This window comes from Rana temporaria, chromosome 3 (genome assembly GCF_905171775.1).
Source record: "Rana temporaria chromosome 3, aRanTem1.1, whole genome shotgun sequence".
NCBI lineage: Eukaryota > Metazoa > Chordata > Amphibia > Anura > Ranidae > Rana > Rana temporaria.
The window spans coordinates 461,952,776-461,975,472 of record NC_053491.1 but is presented as its reverse complement, the minus strand read 5'-3'; the positions used below and the strand labels follow the sequence as shown (position 1 = coordinate 461,975,472).

Genomic DNA, 22,697 nt, shown 5'->3' with positions numbered 1-22,697 from the left:
AACGGCACAGTAAAGAATAAGGATTTAGAAAAATAAACCTTTAATAAAACTTTGACACATACATAGTATATAAAGGGTCCCTTTATATACTATGGCCCGGATTCACATACAGCGGCGCATATTTATGCCGCCGTAGCGTATCTCATTTACGCTACGCCGACGCAGCGCAGAAAGGCAAGCACTGGATTCACAAAGCCAGTGCTGCCAAAACTGCGCTGGGTTTCCTAGGCGTAAGCCGGCGTATGTGGAAGTGGGCGTGAGCCATGCAAATGAGGCGTGACCCCATGCAAATGATGGGCCGAGTGCCAGACAGATACGTATAATGAACGGCGCATGCGCCGTCCCGTGGACGCATCCCAGTGTGCATGCTCAGAATCATGTCGGAACTACTCCCTAAGATACGCCGGATCACTGCCTACGGCGTGAACGTAACCTACGCCTAGTCATATTCACGTCCTACGTAAACTACGTAAAATACGTCGGCTTGTGTTCCCTTTGCATGGATGCTGCTGAGTTACACCTCCTTTATGGGGCATAACTTTGAGCCGGACGTATGACTTTACGCGCACTGCGTCGGACGGACGTACGTTTGTGAATCGGCGTATCTCCCTCATTTGCATATGTGAATAGAAAATCAATGGGAGCGCCAAATACGACCAGCGTAAATATGCGCCCACTCTACGCCGGCGTAGGCAAGTTACGTCGGTCGAATGAAGCCTATTTTCAGGCGTATCTTAGTTTCTGAGTCAGGCGCACAGATACAACGGCGCATATTTGCACTTACGCGGCGTATCTCGAGATACGTCGGCGCAAGTGCTTTGTGAATCCGGGCCTATGTATGTGTCCATGTTTTCTTAAAGATTATTTTTCTATATCCTTATTGTTTACTTTGCCGTTAAAAAGCCGGCCTGGGGTTACCCTTTGGGTCCCCTATTTCTCCATTTGCATTTCGAAAATATATAAGTATTTTTTAACTACTTTTCTCATTCTCATCAGTGTTACCTCTCACTACCATTACCTTCTGTTTGTTGGTGGATTACTTTGTTTGTGTTTGATCTAAACGTTAATACCTTTTGTGCTTTTGTAGTAGACTAAATTTACCCATATTCACAGCTGTGCACATTATAGTCCAAATCCTACTTGACCTCCTTGTGGCCTGACTGGAAAATCCCTTGAGCAAGGCAAAGAGAAATGGTTGCTAGATTAGATCAAGAGGTCCAGATGGACAATAACTACTACATTTCTAAGATTCTTGTTTAGTGATTTTAATATGTACTCGTTTGCCTTTTTTTAATTTGTCCACTTTTGTTCTTTATTTCTTGTTTCAAAATCCTTCTACACTAGCTTGAAACCTGAACGATGATGTCCATCCATCTCTAAAGCTTGTCCAAGGTCACCATGCCTCGTCCAAACTCCTTAATTTTCCTTTCGAACCATCCTCGATGGAAGTTGCCAATATCTTCAGTCTTGTTTTTCTTCATAATGATTCTATTACCAAGCACTATCCGGACAACCACCTTTCGAATTGGCTTAGTAGGGCCATGGACATGTGACCCACTAATTGCCAAAGCACTGCCCAATGTGGCAGCTCGGCTAGCAATCTCTGACCTAAACTCTGATCACACCCTTGCCTCTGGAATCTGGTTTGAGCATGTGCTGTTGTCTCAAGGATGTTCAGCACCACGTGCATTTGCGGCCTTTACACTCATGGAGCATTCAGTGTCTGCTTTTGTTGGACCTGCCAACCCTTCATATTGTTCTGCTGCAAACCTTCTTACAAAAGGATGGAATAAGCCAATGGTTTCGTGGTCTTGTCTTGGAGCTCTTAGCCCGATTCCACATCCGGCCCACATTCTGTATGCCGTATTAAGCTTTTTCCAGTGGGCGGGAGTGGCTATAGTAATGGGGCCACAGGAATATTGGGTTGGAGCTGGCATGGATCTAGCAGACGCTCTCCGTAACTGGGGCCTGCCTATTGGACCGGTAGTAACCTTGGAGGAAGGGGAAAAAGGGGCAAGAGATGCCCTGAAGAGAATAAAAAGAAAACGAAGAGTGAGAGGTAGGAATTTGTTAATGATTAAAATGATCCTATGCTTTGCTGTGCAGGGCAAATCAAGGGGTTCACTTTAATGTCCCCTACCCAGCATGCTCACCTTTCCTTCCCCTTTTAGTTTATCTCCTTGAAGGCAAGAGAAAAAACCCAAGAGAGCTGGTCAATCACCAGGCCTGTCATAAGAGAGTATTGCCGCGTACACACGATCGGATTTTCCATTGGAAAAACCTTGGATGGTTTTTCCGACGGAATTCCACTCAAGCTTGGCTTGCATACACACGGTCACACAAAAGTTCTCTGAACTTTCGTCCGTCAAAAACGTGGTGACATACAACACTACGACGAGCTGAGAAAATAAAGTTCAATGCTTCCGAGCATGCATCGAATTGTTTCCGAGCATGTGTCGGAAATTTTGTATAAGTCGGAATTGCTACAGATGATCAGATTTTCCGATAGGAATTTTTTCTGTTGGAAAATTTGAGAACCAGCTCTCAATCTTTTGTTGGCAGTAATTCCGACAGCAAAAGTCCGATGGAGCATACACACGGTCGTAATTTCCGTTCAAAAGCTCACATCGAACTTTTGCTGTCGGAATTTACGGTCGTGTGTACGGGGCATAAGAGAGTGAGTCACAAGCTCTTCTATACCTGGAAGTACTGGGGATTTACACTGCTGGTGAAGGTGGCCTTATAGCAAACCCATTGATTTACCACTAAAGCTGAATTACTTAAGTAATCTTGGGAAAGAAAGCATTATATGGATTTCACATGCATTTTTGTTATACCCTCTGCCATAGAAACTGCCCTTCAACCTTGACCCAATGAAGGTCTCCACCAGTGACACATAAATGCATCTAAAGTTATATGCAGATCTTGACTTTTTCTATAACTTGGCCTGACCAACCCCCCCCCCCCCCAGTGTCTGTGATTGGTGGCCTAACTGACCAACAGGAATGCTTGGAAAGTGTAAATGGGTGGGACTGTTGCAGGGAAATTCAGGATTTATCTCCTAATTTAATTGCCTTTATCTCTAGATTTTTTTTATAATTTTGACATGTGGTACATGTAACCTACCCCCTAAAATCCAGAGAATTTAACCTCCCCCTAGCACATAGACCAAACCCTTAACCTTTCCCTAAAAAAATTAACACTAAACCTACCCTCAGCCTTCCCTTCAGTCTTGCACAATTGCAACAGCTCTTCTCCTGTAGCAAATGAGCTTACGCTGACTTCACTGCACACTGTAAGCTTCTCACAATGTGCTTAAGAAGCCGCAGCAAGTCAGGTAGATCCCTTCTGACTGGAAGACATCCTGCATCCTTTAACTTTTTCCTCCCTAGCTTGACTCATTTGCCAGCCCATTTTATTTATTAGATTTTCATTAGATTTCAGTTCTTTCAATCTTAGAGGCCCACAAGTTGGCTTTACCTACGGCAGTCTGCCGGCCCCTCCCACCAGCCATCAAATGACTGCATTGCATAGAGAAGTGCAGAGATCCAGCGATGAGATAACTGTGTTTAAAACAAGATTTTCATGTAATGGAAACAGAAAGGGAAGGAGAAAGAAAAAGGAAGGAAAGGGAGCAAGGGAAAAGCAAACAGTGGGGAAGTGCGCTGCACACGCCAAATGATTATAGAAAGGAAAAATACCCCAGGGGGCTTTGTATTGCAGCAAGGAATAATATTGTTCTTTTTTGACAAAAACTTAATTTTTATTTAGAAAGGATTTTCCACAAGGAAAACATCTGTTGGATTCAAAACATGAGCTCAGAATTTTAAATTAAAAACATATACATAATGATACAGCCATATGGGTACATATACAATGACGCGTTTCGACCTTGTCAGTAGAGGTCTTCTTCAGGGGTGAAAAGGAGATGCTCTAAAAAAGAATACATTGTATAGGTGAAATTGTTCGAAGGACAAAAGCACTCTCAACAATGAAACATCTGCAGTAAATATAATATTTATATTAATGAGTATATTTACCAATTAACAGCTGGGGGAAGAAACCTCCTCATGTGTTAGGTTTAAAAACCGACCGCAGACCCTGTGGCCGGCTACCTGGATGGCCCACGTGGGAACGTGGGAGGGGGTGCACAATGGAAAGTGGCCAGGCTGCGGGTGAATGGACAAACTCCAGGCCTACAAGAGGTCACACTGGTGCCCCACACACAAAGTTGAGGGGGGGTTGGAGAGAAGGAAAGGGGAGGAAAAAACAAAATTGGGATTAAACACCAGCTTTAAGGTGTATTGAAACCAAACTTTTCATTTTCTGTATGGATGAGTATAGCAACCTGTCAGATTATTTTTAAGCTGTCTGTGTCCTGTTGGGGAGATTTCCACACCGCAGGAAGTAAGAAGAGAATTTCCCAAAGTAAATGGGCATCAACCAAATAACAGCGTTATTTAGGTCACAACAGGATACTCCAGAGTATGGGGACACAGCTTGAGATGAAACAGGAATGTAAACAGACCACAGCTCATAGGGGATCCTCGGCGGGATACAGCAAGATCTATTGTGAAGTACTCCTCCTCGTATCGTCTCATACAGCCCAGTCAGTATTAAACATGCAGGGAAGGAGACCGCACATAGGGTAGTAGGTACCAACAATTTTATTTAAAAATATAAAAAACTACTTACAAACGAAGAGCAAAAACGAGCATTTAAAACAGATGCCGGCCGGCATGTAGCAGAAGCCCTTCCTGAACGCGGTGACGTCACTGCATGCCGTCCCAGATGCGTTTCGTCATAGATTGACGTTTTCAATGGGGGAAACGTCAATCTATGACGAAACGCGTCTGGGTATCCTGTTGTGACCTAAATAACGCTGTTATTTGGTTACCTTTTGGTAAGCCTTAGTCAATGTGGTGGCGGATCACAATAATCCCAATAGAGTAGTTGGCCAAAAACGATTTCTCCTCAACCCTAGTTCGTGTGTCTCAAAATTTTGGATTTGCCATCACCTTCATTACCAGAGCCACAGGGCACCAGAGTCAATAGTGAGGGTCAATGTCCCTAGATGGGACACAAACAGCAATAAAACCCTGACAGGGGTTCAATTCCTTCACCCATTCTACCCAAAACAAAGAAGCAAGTTTTGGCTTTACATACACTTTAACCTAACCCTTAGAAAACCATAATCCATAAAACCTAACTTAACTATGAGAATGAAAGCAAAGTGACAGGTTCTCTTGATCAGGCTATCCTTCCCGACCTACTCAGTGATATATTCCCGGTGCCTGCTCGGAAGAGCTACGCTTATTCCTTGACTAAGCCCTGTGATGGGGCTTACACAAGCTTACTGACCTTATCCCCTCCCCCACAGCTTTCAGGCCTGTCTACTCTACTCAGACAGTAGATGGGCCTTGCTACTCAGACCCTAGCACTGTATCCTTGGTGAAAGGGGAGAAGTCACATACTCCCCAATACATGGAAGTGTTGGGTCTTTCAAAGGGCTCACGCAGACGAATGGAGTGATCATTTATAGAACTTGTTTTGCCCTGCGTAGGCAAAAAAGAGAGTTTCTGTTTAACAAAGACCTATACACCAAAAACAAGTTACTATATTTGTGCCTGGCTCCAGATCCCTGTCTCTTCCACTTTTTCTTTGCAAGGTAAAATTAACATTGTGTTCCTGGTGCCTCACAGAGGATGTACGCCACCAGATTGCATGCATGCACAGATGTGACGAGGGGCTCTGCCTGGCCTTTCCAGACCTAGCAGAGATCTTCAGCACATTCGCACACACAAATATAACACAGTTATGGAGGTCCTGGATCTCAGGTTGTCAGTGCATGCGCAAATGTGCCGAAGGGGTCTGCCGGGACCCAAAGGCCATGAAGAGCCCATCAGCAAATCTGCACACATACCAAGTATTCAAGGATAGCAGTGCCAGTGAGTGGGAATGTAGCCAACATTTAGAGACTGAGGTTCCTCTTTACGTTTGGATTATTTTACCCATAAAAACCTTTAATCTAGAAAACCACAAAAAATCTAATATAACTTGAACTATCTGGTCAATAATGTGAACGTTGCCAATTCACTGAGAAACCAAAGTACAAGTTCAATATATTAAAATAAAGTGTTTTGGGTTTTAGGAGGCCAGCTTCAAATGATTTTCAAAAGAAGAAATCATCCCAATGTGTCTTTGTAAAAAAGGATTTAGGATCAGTCCATCTCAGACTGATATTGCAGTTACAGATGGACACTGGTCAGATAATTTTCATGGTCTCATGCAATAATATCTCATCAGAGCTCTTTGCTTTGCTCATGGCCAAAGAATCCCTCCATCTCTAGGGTTAGCCCCATTCCCCATGAAGTCAAATGTTTTAAAAATGAAAAAGGTCAATGACAGCTCTTCATATTGGCTGCCACATGGGGATGGAATAGGGAACACACATTTGGAGATTAAGCTGGTGGTATCCAAAGGATATTCGGGCCTCTGCTTGATTCTGCTGGCTGGTACCTATCTAGAGCTTACTGTAAATATCAGGTTTGCGAGGACTGACATTTTATTATTATCAAATTGTGATATTTATCTTCTTTTCTGTAATATATTTACATACCTTCTAACTTTCTGAGATGGGAATGAGGGACACCTATTAGCTAAAGTATGTGAGCAGAGGACACACCCTCTGTCACGTCCCCTTTAAGGAGAATTGTAAAAAAGAATTTGATAAATAAGTAGTACATTTTATATACAACTATATAGATCAGACCAAAATGAGGGACAAATGAGGAAGAAAGAGGGACCTTATGACTTTGTTCCGAATGAGGGACAGTCCCTCAAAAACCCAAACCCCATTTAAATCAATAGGAGCTGAATTTGTCAAATAAAAAATGCCCATGTTCTGGGCTAAGGAAACCCAACCATACCAGGCCACATGTCCTCAACATGGGGGGGGGGGGTGACATGTTGATGAGGACAAGGGCCTCTTACTCACACATCTGGATCGGTGGTTTTAGGGAGTCTGCCAGCAGTGGCCTGATTGGAATATGGAAGCCCCTTTAATAATAAAGGGTTGTGGTAACGAAAGTGTCATCCCTTCTCTCCCCTGCCATGAGATAATAAGCGCGGGGGGGGGGGGGGGGGTGGGATTGGTGCTGACGAACAAAACAAAGTCAACTCAAGTTTTCTCTTACAGGTGTAATGCCTGTACCCCCCCTGATGGCGGCCCTGGCTGGGTGACATCAGTGGTTGGCAAGGATGCAGGGTTGCAAGCACCTGCTGCTTCCTTAGCAACCATTGATAGCCAGGAGCTGTCAAGTTTGTCTACACTGAAAGCCCCAAATATTTGCCGTTCAGATGAATGTCTGAGCAACCAGTGTTTGGTCCGAACTTACTTTTGGATTGAACACTGAGCTTTTTCCTAGTGGCAATACTTATACTTAGGAATCTTAAAATAATTTACCCAAATTTTATATTACCCTTAGACCTAATAAGGAAACTCAAACTAACCCCAGCCCTTGTGAACTTGAGCTGAAACACTTTATCATCCTCACAACCCCCTCATCCCAACTCTTAACCCTAAACCTAATTATAAAGCAATCCAAAACCTTGACCTAACCAGACCCCTTATTAAATAATACTGTAACGGCTACCCAGCTAGGGAGAGGGTCTCAGCTGTTGGAGAAGTCCTTTTCCCTGGCAAGCTGTGATATGCAAGTACCGCCGGTATCCCCGTCCAATAGATCCAGAGAGAGAGAGAGAATTCCCCTTCCCGAACGAGACAAGGCTACGTTGAAGGGTCAAACAAGACTGTCTTTTATTGCACATTTCACCTCGCTTTTTATATGGTTACAAACTTACATGAACAATGACACTCTCCGCCCCCCCCCTTCACACACATACTTTGAAATAATGACATTCCCTTGAATCAATCAGTCTCTAGACGTTCGGCTCCAACCTTATATTTAACATGACTTGATCAGACAATAGAATTCAATTAACCTTTAAAACAATTATACACTCCCACATAACAGCCTCCGTATGTTGAGGGGATTAACTACACAAAGGAGAGTCCATTAGCTATACAGCACCCCCTGCGACCCGGACGGCAACTGTGCGAGTGGACACGTTCTCTGGCTTTACCAGATGTTTTTGAATCAGAGTGATAGTAGTCCCGGAATCTCTTAGGCCTTGTGCTACTTGTCCATTCACCCGTACCTCCTGACGGTGATGCTGACGGTTATCCGGAGAGGTAGCTTGTATTGGGTCTGCCTCATACCAAATTCCCAGACATTCCTCAGGGCCCCCCTCAGTCTCCAGGCAGTGGGCCGCAGAGGGACATGATGGAGTGACCTCTGTGTTGGGTGTTGTGTGTCTCCAGTTGTTATCTGTAGCTCTCAAAGGGCAATAACGAACAATATGTCCCGTGTCGCTGCAGTGATGGCACGTCACCCTAGGCGAATCCGGGGGTAGTTGCTAGGCCCCTGAGGACGTGGTGGGACTGGAGCCCGAAACTCTGGGCGTGGGGTGACGGTTGGAGTACGCGGTTCTACCTTCTGAGCCCTGGCTTACTTTCCTTGTCTCCGCGTACTCATCTGCTAGCCGAGCCGTCTCGTTTAAGTTAGCGGGACGGCGATCTCGTACCCAGTCTTGTACGTCTGCGGCCAGGTCTTGGAAGAAATGTTCCATTAGGAACAGCTGCAATACTTCCTCCCCGGTGTTGGCCTTGCACCCTTGGACCCAAAGGGATGCCACCCTTTGTAACTGGTTGGCCCATTCCATGTGGGAGTCCACAGCCTTCTTCTTGGACTCCCGGAAGCGCCGCGGTAGGCTTCTGGCGTTACGGCACATCGGGTTAGCAGCGCCTTCTTAACTTGCTGGTATTGTAAAATATCCTCTGGAGCGAGAGCCCGAAAGGCTTCATTGGCTTTGCCCGACAATTTCCCAGACAAAATAGTGACCCATTGGTCTGGTGGTACCTGGTGTAGTGAGCACTGCCTCTCAAAATCCGCCAAATATCCATCGATTTCCTCCTCACTTTCTACAAAAGCTTTAAATGCAGTGAATGGTATTTTCTTTCCTGTAGCCACGGGTGGGGGGTAGGAACTGCAGGTGTAATGGGCTGTCTCGCTCTTACCAGTTCCAGTTCTTGTCCCCTCTTCGTTTGTATCTCCTCCCTTGCTTCCCGGAACAGCTGGTTGATTAGTTCCACGGACGTTTCTGGATACAAGGATAATCTCTGCTGTACAATCCCAGTAATTACATCTTCCTCGCTGACAGGTGCAAGGGGCTCCGTTTCTTCCATGGATCCATCCATTTCGTCCAGCTCCAGCAGGTCAGCTATCAGCTCCCTCCGTGGTCTGTTGCTGGCGCTCCTACCCCAGCTAGGGGGAGGGTCTCAGCCATTGGAGAAGTCCTTTTCCCTGGCAAGCTGCGATATGCAAGTACCGCCGGTATCCCCGTCCAATAGATCCAGAGAGAGAGAGAGAATTCCCCTTCCCGAACGAGACAAGGCTACGTTGAAGGGTCAAACAAGACTGTCTTTTATTGCACATTTCACCTCGCTTTTTATATGGTTACAAACTTACATGAACAATGACACTCTCCGCCCCCCCCCTTCACACACATACTTTGAAATAATGACATTCCCTTGAATCAATCAGTCTCTAGACGTTCGGCTCCAACCTTATATTTAACATGACTTGATCAGACAATAGAATTCAATTAACCTTTAAAACAATTATACACTCCCACATAACAGCCTCCGTATGTTGAGGGGATTAACTACACAAAGGAGAGTCCATTAGCTATGCAAAGGGAATATTCAGCAGTGAAAAAGTCCCTTGTATAATTAACCCCTTGAGCTCAGAATACAAGTCATGCAGTCCTCTGTAGGCAGAATAGTTCATAGGTCTGTTACAAATACCTTTCCCCAAATCTCTTAACCCTTAAGACCCTTAAGATTAACCAAACCCAACCCAAACTCTAACCATACTCATATGAATGGTTACAAACCCAGCCCCCAACCCCTAATCACAACTCTAACCCCATTGCTACAGTATATCTCAACTAACCCCTCATTTTCACCATTGATACCTAAGCATACTTTCTATTAGCTATAGTTCTATAACTGCTATTTTGCACTAAACCAAAATTAAGCTGTAATATATGAACAAAAAAAAATATCGGCAATATATCATAACTCCAAGCCAAATTTTTTCAATCAAATGATTTAACTCACAGTACCATCAGCCGTGTGTGACCCAGCTAGAAATGGCTTGGTAGCAGCTACTGGTTCCATGGGTTACTAAACAGAGGGCCGTCCTTAGTCACCCATACATTTGAAAGCTGCTGATACCATGAGCCACCTAGACTTCACTGCAATGATGTTCACAAGCCATGTGCGGTATTAGAGAAGACAACAATCAACAAAGGTCACTTCATAGAGAGAATTTATAGAAATGAAGTGAAGAAAAGTAAATGCTCTAAAAACAATAGATCATTTTGTATACCGTACATGTACAACAGCTTTTGGACTGCCTTTATATTACATTTTGTATAGTGTTTAAGTCTGTCTTGCAGTTGGCCTTTCTTGCTGTGGGTTACTTTGTGATATTTAATATTTGTAAAAAATATTGTATTCTGAAATTGTATGTGGATCATCCTTGTAATAATTGCATTTGCTAGTTTTCATTCCTAAATTTAGATGATGTTAGACTGAGTTTCATGAGTTTGAATGCCTCAAGTCAATTTCAAACTTAATGAGATACAGACAAAAAAAAATACACGACATGGGGTTTACCCATTTAATACCAAAGCTAAAAAATGGCTTTGAATGAACTTTAAGTTAACTGTTAGAGAGAAATTACAGCTTAATTTTAGAGGTTGAGATGGATTAGGTAGCGACAAAGGTCAGGTTAGTGGTGGTTTGGAGGTCAGGGGACTTGTTGAAATTGGCCACTCAACAATGACATCTAGCAATATTGTAGGGCTAGCGAATGATGAAGTTGCAACAAAATCCCAGGATTTCGAGAATCTGAATTACCAAAAACAACACTAAAAGGAGATTTCACTTCCTGTCTTAAAAACAGAGCAGAATAAAGGATAACCTACAAAAGTGAGGGGAAGTCCCCTTTTGGACATTTGTCACCAGAACAGGTTTTCCCATTGGAAAAGACGTACAGTACCCATTTTTACTGTTCTTTTTAGAAGTTGTATTTCCCATGATTTTATGTATCTGATACTGCGGTAGAGGAGGTAGAGAGGGGGCAATAAGTCCTCAACAGGGGTTCTAACTTTTCTACACTCCATCCAAAGCTGAATTTTTTTTTGGAGGACCTTCCACCTGTGGGCACTTTTAACCCTTTATTCGGGAACTAGCAGGGGTTAACAGCACCCTGCTAGTGCTCGAAAAATGCCGTTAAAACACTGCTAGTTTTAGCGGCACTTTATCAGCATTTTTCGGGCGCTGGCAGTGTGAAAGGGCTCTAATGCCGCTTACATCAAAACCGTAGATTTTTTTCCGATGGATTGTTTGCTCAAACTTGTCTTGTATACACACGGTCACACAAATGTTGTCGAAATTCTGAATGTCAAGAGCGCAGTCACATACAACACTACGACGAGCCTAGAAAAATTAAGTTCAATGATTCTGAGCATGTGTCTAATTGATTCCGAGCATGAGTAGGATTTTTGTGCGTCGGAATTGGATACACACAGAGCCTACACACGGTCGGATTTTCCGACAACAAGCTCACATCGAACATTTGTTGTCGGAAATTCCGACCTTGTGTACGCAGCATAAGGCCGCGTACACACGGTCGGACAAAACCGATGAGAATGGACCGAGGTTCAGTTTCATCGGTCCAAACCGACCGTGTGTATAGCCCAAAATTTTAAAACATGCTTTAAAATCGAACCGATGGCCCGCTGCCCGATCTGTCCAAACCGATGGTTAGTACAGAAAACATTGGTTCAAAACCCGCGCATGCTCAGAATCAAGTCGACGCATGCTTGGAAGCATTGAACTTCGTTTTATTCAGCACGTTGTGTGTTTGACGTCACCGCGTTCTTACCCGATCAGTTTTTGGAACGATGGTGTGTACGCACATTAGACCATCAGGCCACTTCAGCGGTGAACCGTTGGAAATGGCCCGTCGGACCATTCTCATTGGTTTGGAACGACCGTGTGTACGCGGCCAAAGGGTTAAAACTCAACTCCGGTTAGGCAGGAAAGCAAAATGTTGAGGCCCTGGCAGCCTACAAACTCACCAATCCATCGATGTAGCATCACTCCTCTTCCAGCATGATTTAACCTACTTCCTGCGAGGTCGGGGTGTTAAGGCTCTGCCCCCCCAAATGCAGAAAGCAGCATTTCGGAAGTGTTGATCTCCTATGTCCTCCACAGCTCTCACTGGTTTCTCCTGCTGACCCCAGGTGTGGGTGACCCAGAGCTTTTGGCCTTATTGCAAACTATGGGGGACCATTTCTCATGATACAACCCAAATTAAGCAATATGGGCAGCAGGAAAGATTTGTACACTCCCTTTACTGGTAGATAGGATATTGGGAACTTTTGTAAAGCAATGGAGTTGCTATACGTGAAGTTGCTTACACATATCTGCAGTAGACTGTCATACCTTTCTATCATGGCAAAATTTAAGGCGGATTGAACAGGCAATGCTTTGCAACTCTCTGATTGTACCAAATCTTGCCATTGTTATTGGCTAGTGTCCATCACAGGCATGAGTTAATGTGCCTGTTAGAATATGTCACATTCGGCTGTAGATGAATGTGTGGGAGGTTGCTGTAGGTATGTGTACTTCTAAATGCCCAACCTTTCTTACCTGTGACAAGGCCTCTTTAAATTGTATGTCTCTTTAAATTTAAAGGGTTTCTTTCAATTGTATGTCCAAGCATTATTTAACTGTACCCCCATACCACCCTCTCCCCTCTAAAGTGTGTCCCAACTTATTTGTTTTTATTTTCTGTGATAATATCACCAGTTTTACATCCCCCCAAGAGCCTTTTCCCTGCAGGCAGAATCTTTGGAATCAATGCAGAATACATTGTTTTATTGACAAATAAATTAATGTATACATTTATATAGGGACAGAGAGGGGTGGAGGATAGGCAGAGTTATGTAGTCACTTTCGGTAAAGTAATACTTTTAACCACTTGCTGACGGCCGTACGACTTTGTACGGCCGCAGCGCGGCTCCCAATCTCTAACAGGCCGTCTTTTTGCGGCCGCCCCTTTGCACGTTCCCCGCGCGCGCTCCTGAGTGTGCAGCGGGGAACTGCTGTGCTGGCCGTGTCCCTTGGACACAGCCAGTCACAGATCGCCGTGAACGGCCAATCGGAGCGGTCGTTTCCTAGGCGATCTGTGCGGCCAATGAGAGATGATCTCATATGTTTACATATGAGATCATCTCTCATTCCCGGCTCTCGCAGACAGTGGTGCTGTCAGGGGAGAGAGGAGACGGATCTGTGTCCCTTGTACATAGAGACACAGATCGGTCACCCCCCCAGTCACCCCCCTTCCCCCACAGTTAGAACACTAATATTAGGATACACATTTAACCCCTTCCTCACCCCCTAGTGTTAACCCCTTCCCTGCCAGTCACATTTATACAGTAATTAGTGCATATTTATAGCACTGATTGCAGTATAAATGTGAATGGTGCCAAAAATGTGTCAAAAGTGTCCGATGTGTCCGCCATAACGTCGCAGTCCCAATAAAAATCACAGATCGCCGCCATTTCTAGTAAAAAAAAAATGTACACAGTAATTAGTGCATATTTATAGCACTGATTGCAGTATAAATGTGAATGGCGCCAAAAATGTGTCAAAAGTGTCCGATGTGTCCGCCATAATGTCGCAGTCCCAATAAAAATCGCAGATCGCCGCCATTTCTAGTAAAAAAATAAATAAATAATTCTGTCCCTTATTTTGTAGGCGCTATAACTTTTGCGCAAACCAGTCGCTTATTGCGATTTTTTTTTTTTTTTTTTTACTAAAAATATGTAGAATACGTATCAGCCTAGACTGAGGATAAAAAAAAAACGTAAAAAAAAATTTTTTTTTTCAAAATTGTCGCTCTATTTTTGTTTATAGCGCAAAAAATAAAAACCGCAGAGGTGATCAAATACCACCAAAAGAAATCTCTATTTGTGGGGAAAAAAGGACGTTTATTTTGTTTGGGAGCCACGTCGCACGACCGCGCAATTGTCAGTTAAAGTGACGCAGTGCCGAATCGCAAAAAGTCCTCTGGTCAGGAAGGGGTTTAAGTGCCCAGTAAGGAAGTGGTTAAAAGTTAGTCTTGAACCAATAGTTTGAGGTCATGTCTCATGTTCTTCATCTTAGCTCAATATTGAGAATACTGCCCTCCTGAAACTTATCCACACCTTTAATATAATTCAACTTATCAATGTCTCCCCTCTGAAGTCTGTCCAGATATGTTTTATCCCTCAGACCTTTCACTATTTGTGTTGCCCTTCTCTGAACTTGTTTTACCTTATCAATATATATTTGTAATGAGGTCTTTAGAATTGAACACAGTGTTCTAAATGAGGTCTAAAGCTTTCCATACATGCATCGAAATGTGTCCGGTTCAGCAAGGACTGGCCGAATTTCCATTTATGTTTGGTTACTGTGGTTGAAAAGAAGTCGGTCTACAGGTCGACTTCTATACTACCACTCTGTCGGAAAAAAAAGCTGCTTGATCAGTATATTCTGACAGCAAGGAAGTCTTCCCGCTGTCAGAATATGAAGACACATGCGCCGTAGACATCAGCGCAGGTCTCTATTGTAAATATCTCCTAAACCGTGTAGGTTTAGGAGATATTTCGAGCACCTACAGGTAAGCCTTAAACCTTGCGGCTTCACCTCCTGGTTCCCTACTCTGCATGCGCGATCTCACTTGTTCCTGCTGTCTTCTGGGACCTGTGTGTCTCCCAAAAGACAACGGGGAGGACAGAGGAGGGGCCGGACATGGTGTAGATTGCCACAGATACTGCAGCAATCTATGCCCGGAAGTGGGAGCAAATACCTGGATTACACAGGTATCTGCTCCCCCCTAAAAGGTGCCAAATGTGACACCGGAGGGGGGGGGGGAGGAATCCATTTACTTCCAAACATCTGGAACACCCAGTCTAAAACCGTCTATCCATGCTACTACCTGACTGATAACAGTCTTCTCAATTCCTTACTGTCTTTCTTCTGTCCGAAACACTTCACTGAGATTGCCCTTCTAAAACTCACGACCAACATACTAGCTGATTGATAAAGCCAATGAATATTACTCTGCACTTGTACTATTTTATCTTTCTGTTGCCTTTGATACAATTGACCACCTGCTCCTCCTCAAAAAACACCTCCCCCAGGACTCTACTGTTTCCTGGTTCTCCTCTTATGTATCTAAGCACTCCTTCAGTGTCACCTACAACTCTATCTCCTTGTCTCCTCTTCCTCTTCCCATAGGGCACCCCAAGGCTCTGTCTTTGGACCCCTTCCATTCTCTGTCTGCACCTCTTTCCTTAGTCAGTTGATAGCCTCCCATGGCTTCCAATACCATTACTATGCTGACACCCATATCTATCTCCAAACTCCTCAGCTCACCCCTTTATTCTTTTCCCGCAGCACTAATTTACTAACTGACATGTCTTTATGGATGTCACACTAGTCTTTAAAACTCCGTCTTCCATCATTTTTTTCCTCCCCTCTTTGCCACCATACTCAACTTTTTAATTGAGATTGATTGCAAAACCATTAGTCCCTCCCCTCACACCCGGATGCTAGGCCTAATCCTGGGCGCTGACCTATTCTTATGAACCTGCATCCCAATCTCTATCCAATTCTTTCCGCCTTCACCTCAGTAACATTTTCAAAATTTGCCCCTTGTTAACCAATGACACCACCAAGCTACTTATTCTCTTCTTTGATATTTCTTGTGTCAACGATTACAACCTCCTCTTTGTTGACCTACCTCTGCACAGGCTATCCCCCTTCAGGCTAGCATGAAAGCTGCTGCCACCCTACATTGTTGGTAAGGTGGACAAACAATCAGTGGCCAATTGAATAAAATTAAAGGTTCTACACATCAAAAACATACAAAGCCATCCACAACTCTTCCTCCAGCTACATTACTAATCTAATCTCAATATATGATACAAACTGTCCTCTTCACTCCTCCCAAGACCCCCTGAAGTTTTCCAATCCTCTGAAATCCCCTATCCCGATTTCTCCAGCTATCTCCCACTGTTTTCCTTTAGGCGATCCCTGAAAACTCATCTCTTCTGGGAAGCCTATTTTGCCCATACCTAAAAACCAACCTTTCCCTTTCTTCATGCACTTATTCACTCACAGCCTCTACCATTTGTATCACTTGCTCCTTCCTATTAGATTGTAATCTCTCACAAACCCTCTTGTCTTGAATTGTATTGTGAGTGAGTGAGTGAGTGAAGAACTTATATAGCGCAGCACATGCAAATTAAATCGCCTCTGGGCGCTCGTTGTTCCTGTCTCCTTTGATATCAAAAGAGATGAGTTTTGATCTTTCTTCTAAAGGTCAAGTGATTCTCCTCCAACCGAATGCTGGTTGGTAAAGTATTCCATAGTCTGGGACCTTGGAGCGCAAATCTTCGCTCTCCTTTGGACTTGTATTTGGCTTTGGGTATCTGGAGCAGATTTTGGTTGGTGGATCGCAAAACGCGATTGGGGTTGTGAGCTTTTATTTTTTCGCATAGATATTGGGGGGCCTTCCCATGGATGCACCTATGTATCAGACAGAGTGCTTTAAAAGCAATTCTGTCTTTTACTGGCAACCAGTGAAGGGTTCTCAGTGAAGGTGAGATTGATTCCCAGGGTTTTTTTCCAGTCACTAGTCTGGCGGCCGAGTTTTGAACGACTTGCAGACGAGTGATTTGGTACTTTGGTGGTCTGCGGTAAAGGGTATTTGCATAGTCCAGTCTGGAGTTCACAATTGTTCCTACCATGACCGCTATGTCTTCTTTGGGAATAAATGGAATAAGTCTACGTAGTAGGCGCAGCAGATGGTGAGATCCGCTGACTACTGACCCTATTTGTGCATCCATTGTCATGTAGGTGTCAAAGATGACCCCGAAACTTTTGACTTTGGTGCTAGGGGTGATGATTTGGCCCAGAATGGGCGGAGGTGTCCAGGATGTTGCCGGTTGATTCTTACGACTGGCGTGAAACAGAAGAAGTTCTGTTTTCGCCCCGTTGAGTTTAAGATAACTCTTTGTCATCCAGTTTTCTATCAAAGAGAGGCATGTCTCTAGACCGAGATGATGATCCTTTTTGTTGCAGATGCGAAAACTGATTGTAACTTTACTGTACTGACCCTTTTATTTTGTACAGTGCTGTGCAAACTGTTGGTTTCTATGTAAATCCAATATATTGTAATAATAATAATAATAATCTAGTTGATTTCAGGATGGCTATTTTACTCCAACGTTTAATTAATTTCACCCATTGCAGACAAATTTCTCCTTTTGAAATCGAAACTTTATTTTTTTTATTTGATCTTTTTGTTTATGCTCTAATATCAAATAAAAAATGTTGGTGATCACTAGAAACCAAAAGTTCCCCAACCTCAGCCTAGGACAATCAATTACTAATTCGTCAGTACCAGGTCTAGGATATGAGAAAAACGGAACATGTTGTAATGTGCAACCTTAAAGTGGAGGTTCACCCTAAAAACATGTATATACCATTCCATCCAGCATACTGCCAGCATGTACATTAAAGCGGAGGTCCCACTAAAAAATAGATATTAAAAGATAGCAGCTACAAATACAGAAACTGCTGACTTTTAATATATGGACACTTACCTGACCAGGGTGCCCGCGATGTCAGCAGATGAAGACGATCTGTCACTCGAGAATCGGCTGCTGCCACCGCCATCCTCGGTAAGGGAATCAGGAAGTGAAGCATTGCGACTTCACTTCCCAGTTCCCTACTGCGCGTGCACGAGTCGCGCTGCACGTCTTCACTGGTCCCCACACTGTTCTGGAACCTGTGTGTCAGCCAGAAGACAGCGGGGGTACAGAGTAGGCGCTGGATCACCTCTGTGATCTATGCCAGGAAGTGGGAGAAAATACCGTATTTATCGCGGTATAACGCGCTCCCGCGTATACCGCACACCCCTAAAGTGGCCCCCAATCCTGTGGAAAAAAAGTTTTTTTTGTACTTACAGTTTTGGTGTCTTGCTCAGCGTCCAACGGCGGCCTCGTCGGATCCGGCGTCCTTTTGCGGCTTCGGGTGTCCTCTTCGGCGGGTCCGGCGTCCTTCTGCGGCTTCGGGTGTCCTTCTGCGGCTTCGGGTGTCCTTCTGCGGCGGGTCCGGTGTCCTCTTCGGCGGGTCCGGCGTCCTTCTGCGGCGTCCTCGCGTCCTCCCCGCTCGTTTCCCGCGCAGAGTTTTGAATACTGCGCCGACATATACAGAGCGCAGTACACTCGTGTATTGTCGGCAATGCTCGGCTACCCGCGCTGACGTCCTGTACGTCCAGGACGTGAGTGCGGAAGGAGCCGAGACTGCCCGACTTTACCCGAGTGTACTGTGCTCGGTATATGTCGGCGCAGTATTCAAAACTCGGCGCGGGAAAGCGGGTATCGGCGTATACTGCGCACCCACGATTTTGCCCTGATTTTCAGGGCAAAAAAGTGCGCGGTATACGCCGATAAATACGGTACTTGTATTAGACAGGTAGCTGCTCCCCCCTGAAAGGTGCCAAATGTGACACCGGAGGGGGGGAGGGTTCCAAAAAAGTGGAAGTTCCATTTTTAGGTGGAACGCCACTTTAATGTTGAAACCTGTTTAATTTGTCTGGAATTCAATTCTAGTAGCAGGTATGGGTGAAATTTAAAAAAATAATTCCAGACATAGATATTTGTACATAGTTACCTTGGTCCCACCTGGGCCATAGTAACTATACATATATCATACCTAACTGATTCCCATGGAAGCTGTGGTCACTGTATTATGCATTGCTTCTGTGTCCCGTGCCGAATTGCTTCCCTGCTGAATTGGGAACACAGGAGGCGACTCACTCTGAACAGGTGCCATTCAGAGAACACTTTACATTTTTTCATTAGACTAGGTGGAAAGGTGGGACTGTGATCTCCAGCTCATCGAATCAGAGAACGTTTTGCATTGATTGAGAGAATGCAAAGTATGACACCTGTACCGAGCAAGCTGCCTCCTGTGTCCACAGTGCAGCATGGCAGCTGCTTGACAGGACCCTGGAAGCTAGTGGAGATCACTGGGGTAGGGGTACCTAAGACAGTGATTTCCAGCCTCCATGGGAATCCTACAGGTATAGTATATGCATAGTTACATTGCTCCAAACTCAAATACTGTAACTACATTGCCTTGAAAAAGTATTCATACCCCTTGAAATTTGCCACATTTTGCCATTTTACAACCGTAAAAAACTTATTATGTGCCACTTCACAATTATGTTCCACTTTGTGTTGGTCTATCACATAAAATCCCAATAAAATACATTTACGTTTTTGGTTGTAACATGACAAAATGTGGAAAATTTCAAGGGGTATAAATACTTTTTTAAGGCACTGTATGTAACAATATCCATACCTGGATTGACTCAATAATGGCAAGATCTAAACCAATGACCTGTATAAGGTTTTTAGTTTTTCACCCTTCTTTCAGTTTCAAACGAACATTCAAGTTAAATTATAAGGTGTATGGCCAACTATAAAGAAGATCCTTCTTCGCAGACCCATAGCCAGATTTAGAGAGGTTTACCCTGGCGTATTAGTAGATACGCCGTCGTAACTCTGAATCTGCGCCGTCGTACATTTAAGTGTATTCTCAAATTGAGATACACCTAAATGTAGCTAAGATACGACCTCCTACGCCGTTGTATCTTAGCTGACTATTTACGCCGGCCGCTAGGGGCGTGTATGCTGTTTTACGCCTAGAATGCGTAAATCAGTGAGATACGCCTATTCATGATCATACGCTTGCTCGTCGCAGTAAAGATACGCCGTTCACGTAAGGCGTTTTCAGGTGTAAAGTTAGTCCAAAAAAAAGCTGGCCCAGCCAATGTTAAGTATGGACGTCGGACCCGCGTCAAATTTTGAAATTTTTACGCCGTTTGCGTAAGCCGTCCGTGAATGGGGCTGGGCGTCATTTACGTTCACGTCGAAACCAATGAGTCTTTGCATTAGGCACGCTTATGCCGGGACATTTACAATACGCCGCCGTAACTTAGGACGCAAGTGCTTTGTGAATACAGCACTTGCCTCTCTAACTTACGGCGGCGTAGCGTATATGAGATACGCTACGCCTGCCTAACGTTAGGCGCGTCTTTTTGAATCCAGCTATCAGAAAGGTTTCAAGTCGTTCCTTCTTTTTCATAATTAATGTTAATTTTTTGCTATTCTTGACCTAAATGCCACCTCCACCTCCCCTCTTTCCTCCTCTGTCTTTCCTGTATGCTAGGCACTCTGGTATACTTATTTCCCACTCAGTTGAATCCCTGAACAACATCTCTGTAATCTCAAGTGATCCCTAGACACAAGAGCTGTCAACTCACAAAGCTTGTTACCTAAACTACCAGCATTAGTGCACATGACATGACAGGCACTGCTATCCACATGGAGTTTTAGTACCAGAATCTTTAACTGCATTAACCCTTTTTGTGCTGCCAGAGACATTTATTTTTATTTTGTGCACACATTTTTTCCATAAAATCTTGCCTAAAATCCCAAAACATTATGGCCCGGATTCACAAAGCACTTACGCCGATGTATCTCGAGATACGCCGAGTAAGTTTAACTATGCGCCGTCGTATCCGTGCGCCGTGCCCACAATCTGAAATACGCCTAAAAATAGGCTTCCTACGACCGACATAACTTGCCTACGTCGTCGTATCGTAGGCGCATATTTACGCTGGGCGCATTTTCCGCTCCCATTGATTTTCTATGCACATATGCAAATGAGGGAGATACACCGATTCACGAACATAGTTGCGCCCGGCGCATAATATACACGGTTTGCGTAAGTCGTACATCTGGCGTTAAGTTATTCCCCATATAGGAGGCGCAACTCATGCAAAGGTATGGACCAGGGAACACAAGCCATCGTATCTTTTGTAATTTACGTTGTACGTGAATATGACTAGGCGTTGGTTACGTTCACGTCGTAGGCAGTGATTCGACGTATCTTAGGCAGTTATTTCGACGTGATTCTGAGCATGCGCACTGGGATGCGCCCACGGGACGGCGCATGCGCCGTTCATTTTAAGTACTTCATTGGCACTTGGCCCATCATTTGTATGGGGTCACGCCTCATTAGCATGGCTCACGCCCACTTCCACCTACGATGGCTTACGAGGAAACCCAGCGTATCTTTAAGAGCGAGTGGGAGCGAGTGCTTTGTGAATCCAGTGCTTGCCTCTGTGTGTGTTTGTGTTCATTTGTATGGGGGACAGGGGGCTTTTAAAAAATATTGGGGTGTTTTTATTTCTTTTATTGTAAATTGTTTAATTTAACTTTATTTTATTACCAAGGTGGCTGAAAAGTTCCCTGTGTGAGGGCAGGCGATCTATTAGACCTCTATTAGACTCCTAATGTCACCTTTGCAGTCTGCTGAACCCAACTGAACAGACTGTGCTACATCAGCTTCTTCTTTGCTAAGAGCGGCCAGGGTTTAACAGCTCTGAACACAGAAGTACTTAGAGCTGAGCGCTTACAGGTTCATACTACTCAGGAGAAACCAGCGGATAGATGTTCTCCTGGCGCTCTGCATCCTGACACCTGCCCTAGAAGGAGGGGTGGGGTGGGTGGGGATCAGAGGGGTTACATTCTTGCATAAATTTGAGCACATACAACATTGCCCAAATATGGCCATGATCATATTTGACAAAAATGATGTCACCACTATCCCCACCCCTTTCGATGACAGCTCACAAAGCTCTCATTTGTTGAGTGGTGTCATGGAGTTATGGTTGTCAACTTTTTCTTTCAGCGGGCACTTTGTATTGTGAATGTACATCGTGGGTCTTTTTTTTTCCCACAGAACTTATAAAGAACTGTCTCAGTTTTTTTAATTCACACTTTATTTATTTTTTTGTGAATGGGTAGAGGTATGTATTCCATGCTCATTCACATGGGGAATCCCCTATTGTTAAAGGGGGAATTTCAGATTGCAATAAGACCCCTGCCCCCAGACCTAGGGCCAGATTTAGAGCTTGACGAGCCTGGGGCACTTCAGGTTCTCGGGGTCCTTTATACACAGGGTTGGTTTACATTCTCAATGATAGTGACATATTTTTAAAATGCATGACGCAAAGTCATTTTGAGGTCATGCATGCACACACACACGCAGTCACAGATGATGGCCGGCAAAATATTACTTCCCAAGCTACAGTTCCTTGAAAAAGGCTTGAGACTGGGGCGGAGGTTCACCTTCCAGCAGGACAATAACCCTTGACATACAGCCAAAGCTACAATGGAATGGTTTAGATCGAAGCATATTCAGGTGTTAGAATGGTCCAGTCAAAGTCCAGACCTAAATCCAATTGAGAATCTGTGGCAAAAATTACTGTTCACAGACACGCTACATTCAATCTGACAGCTTGAGCTATTTTGCAAAAAAGAATGGGCAAAAATGTCACTCTCTAGATGTGCAAAGCTGGTAGAGACATCCC

General features: G+C 44.3%; 1 protein-coding gene across 3 annotated transcripts in view; it reads left to right on the top strand.

The window, feature by feature from the left end:
• GUCY2D (guanylate cyclase 2D, retinal) overlaps nt 1-22,697 on the top strand; it is a 121,860-nt gene that overhangs the window by 1,241 nt on the left and 97,922 nt on the right. For all 3 annotated transcript variants that reach the window (XM_040346784.1, XM_040346782.1, XM_040346785.1), the window contains exon 2: nt 1,345-2,059. In XM_040346784.1, coding sequence (XP_040202718.1) covers nt 1,399-2,059 — 661 coding nt within the window. In that variant the 5' untranslated portion in view covers nt 1,345-1,398. The remainder of the gene's footprint in view (nt 1-1,344; nt 2,060-22,697) is intronic.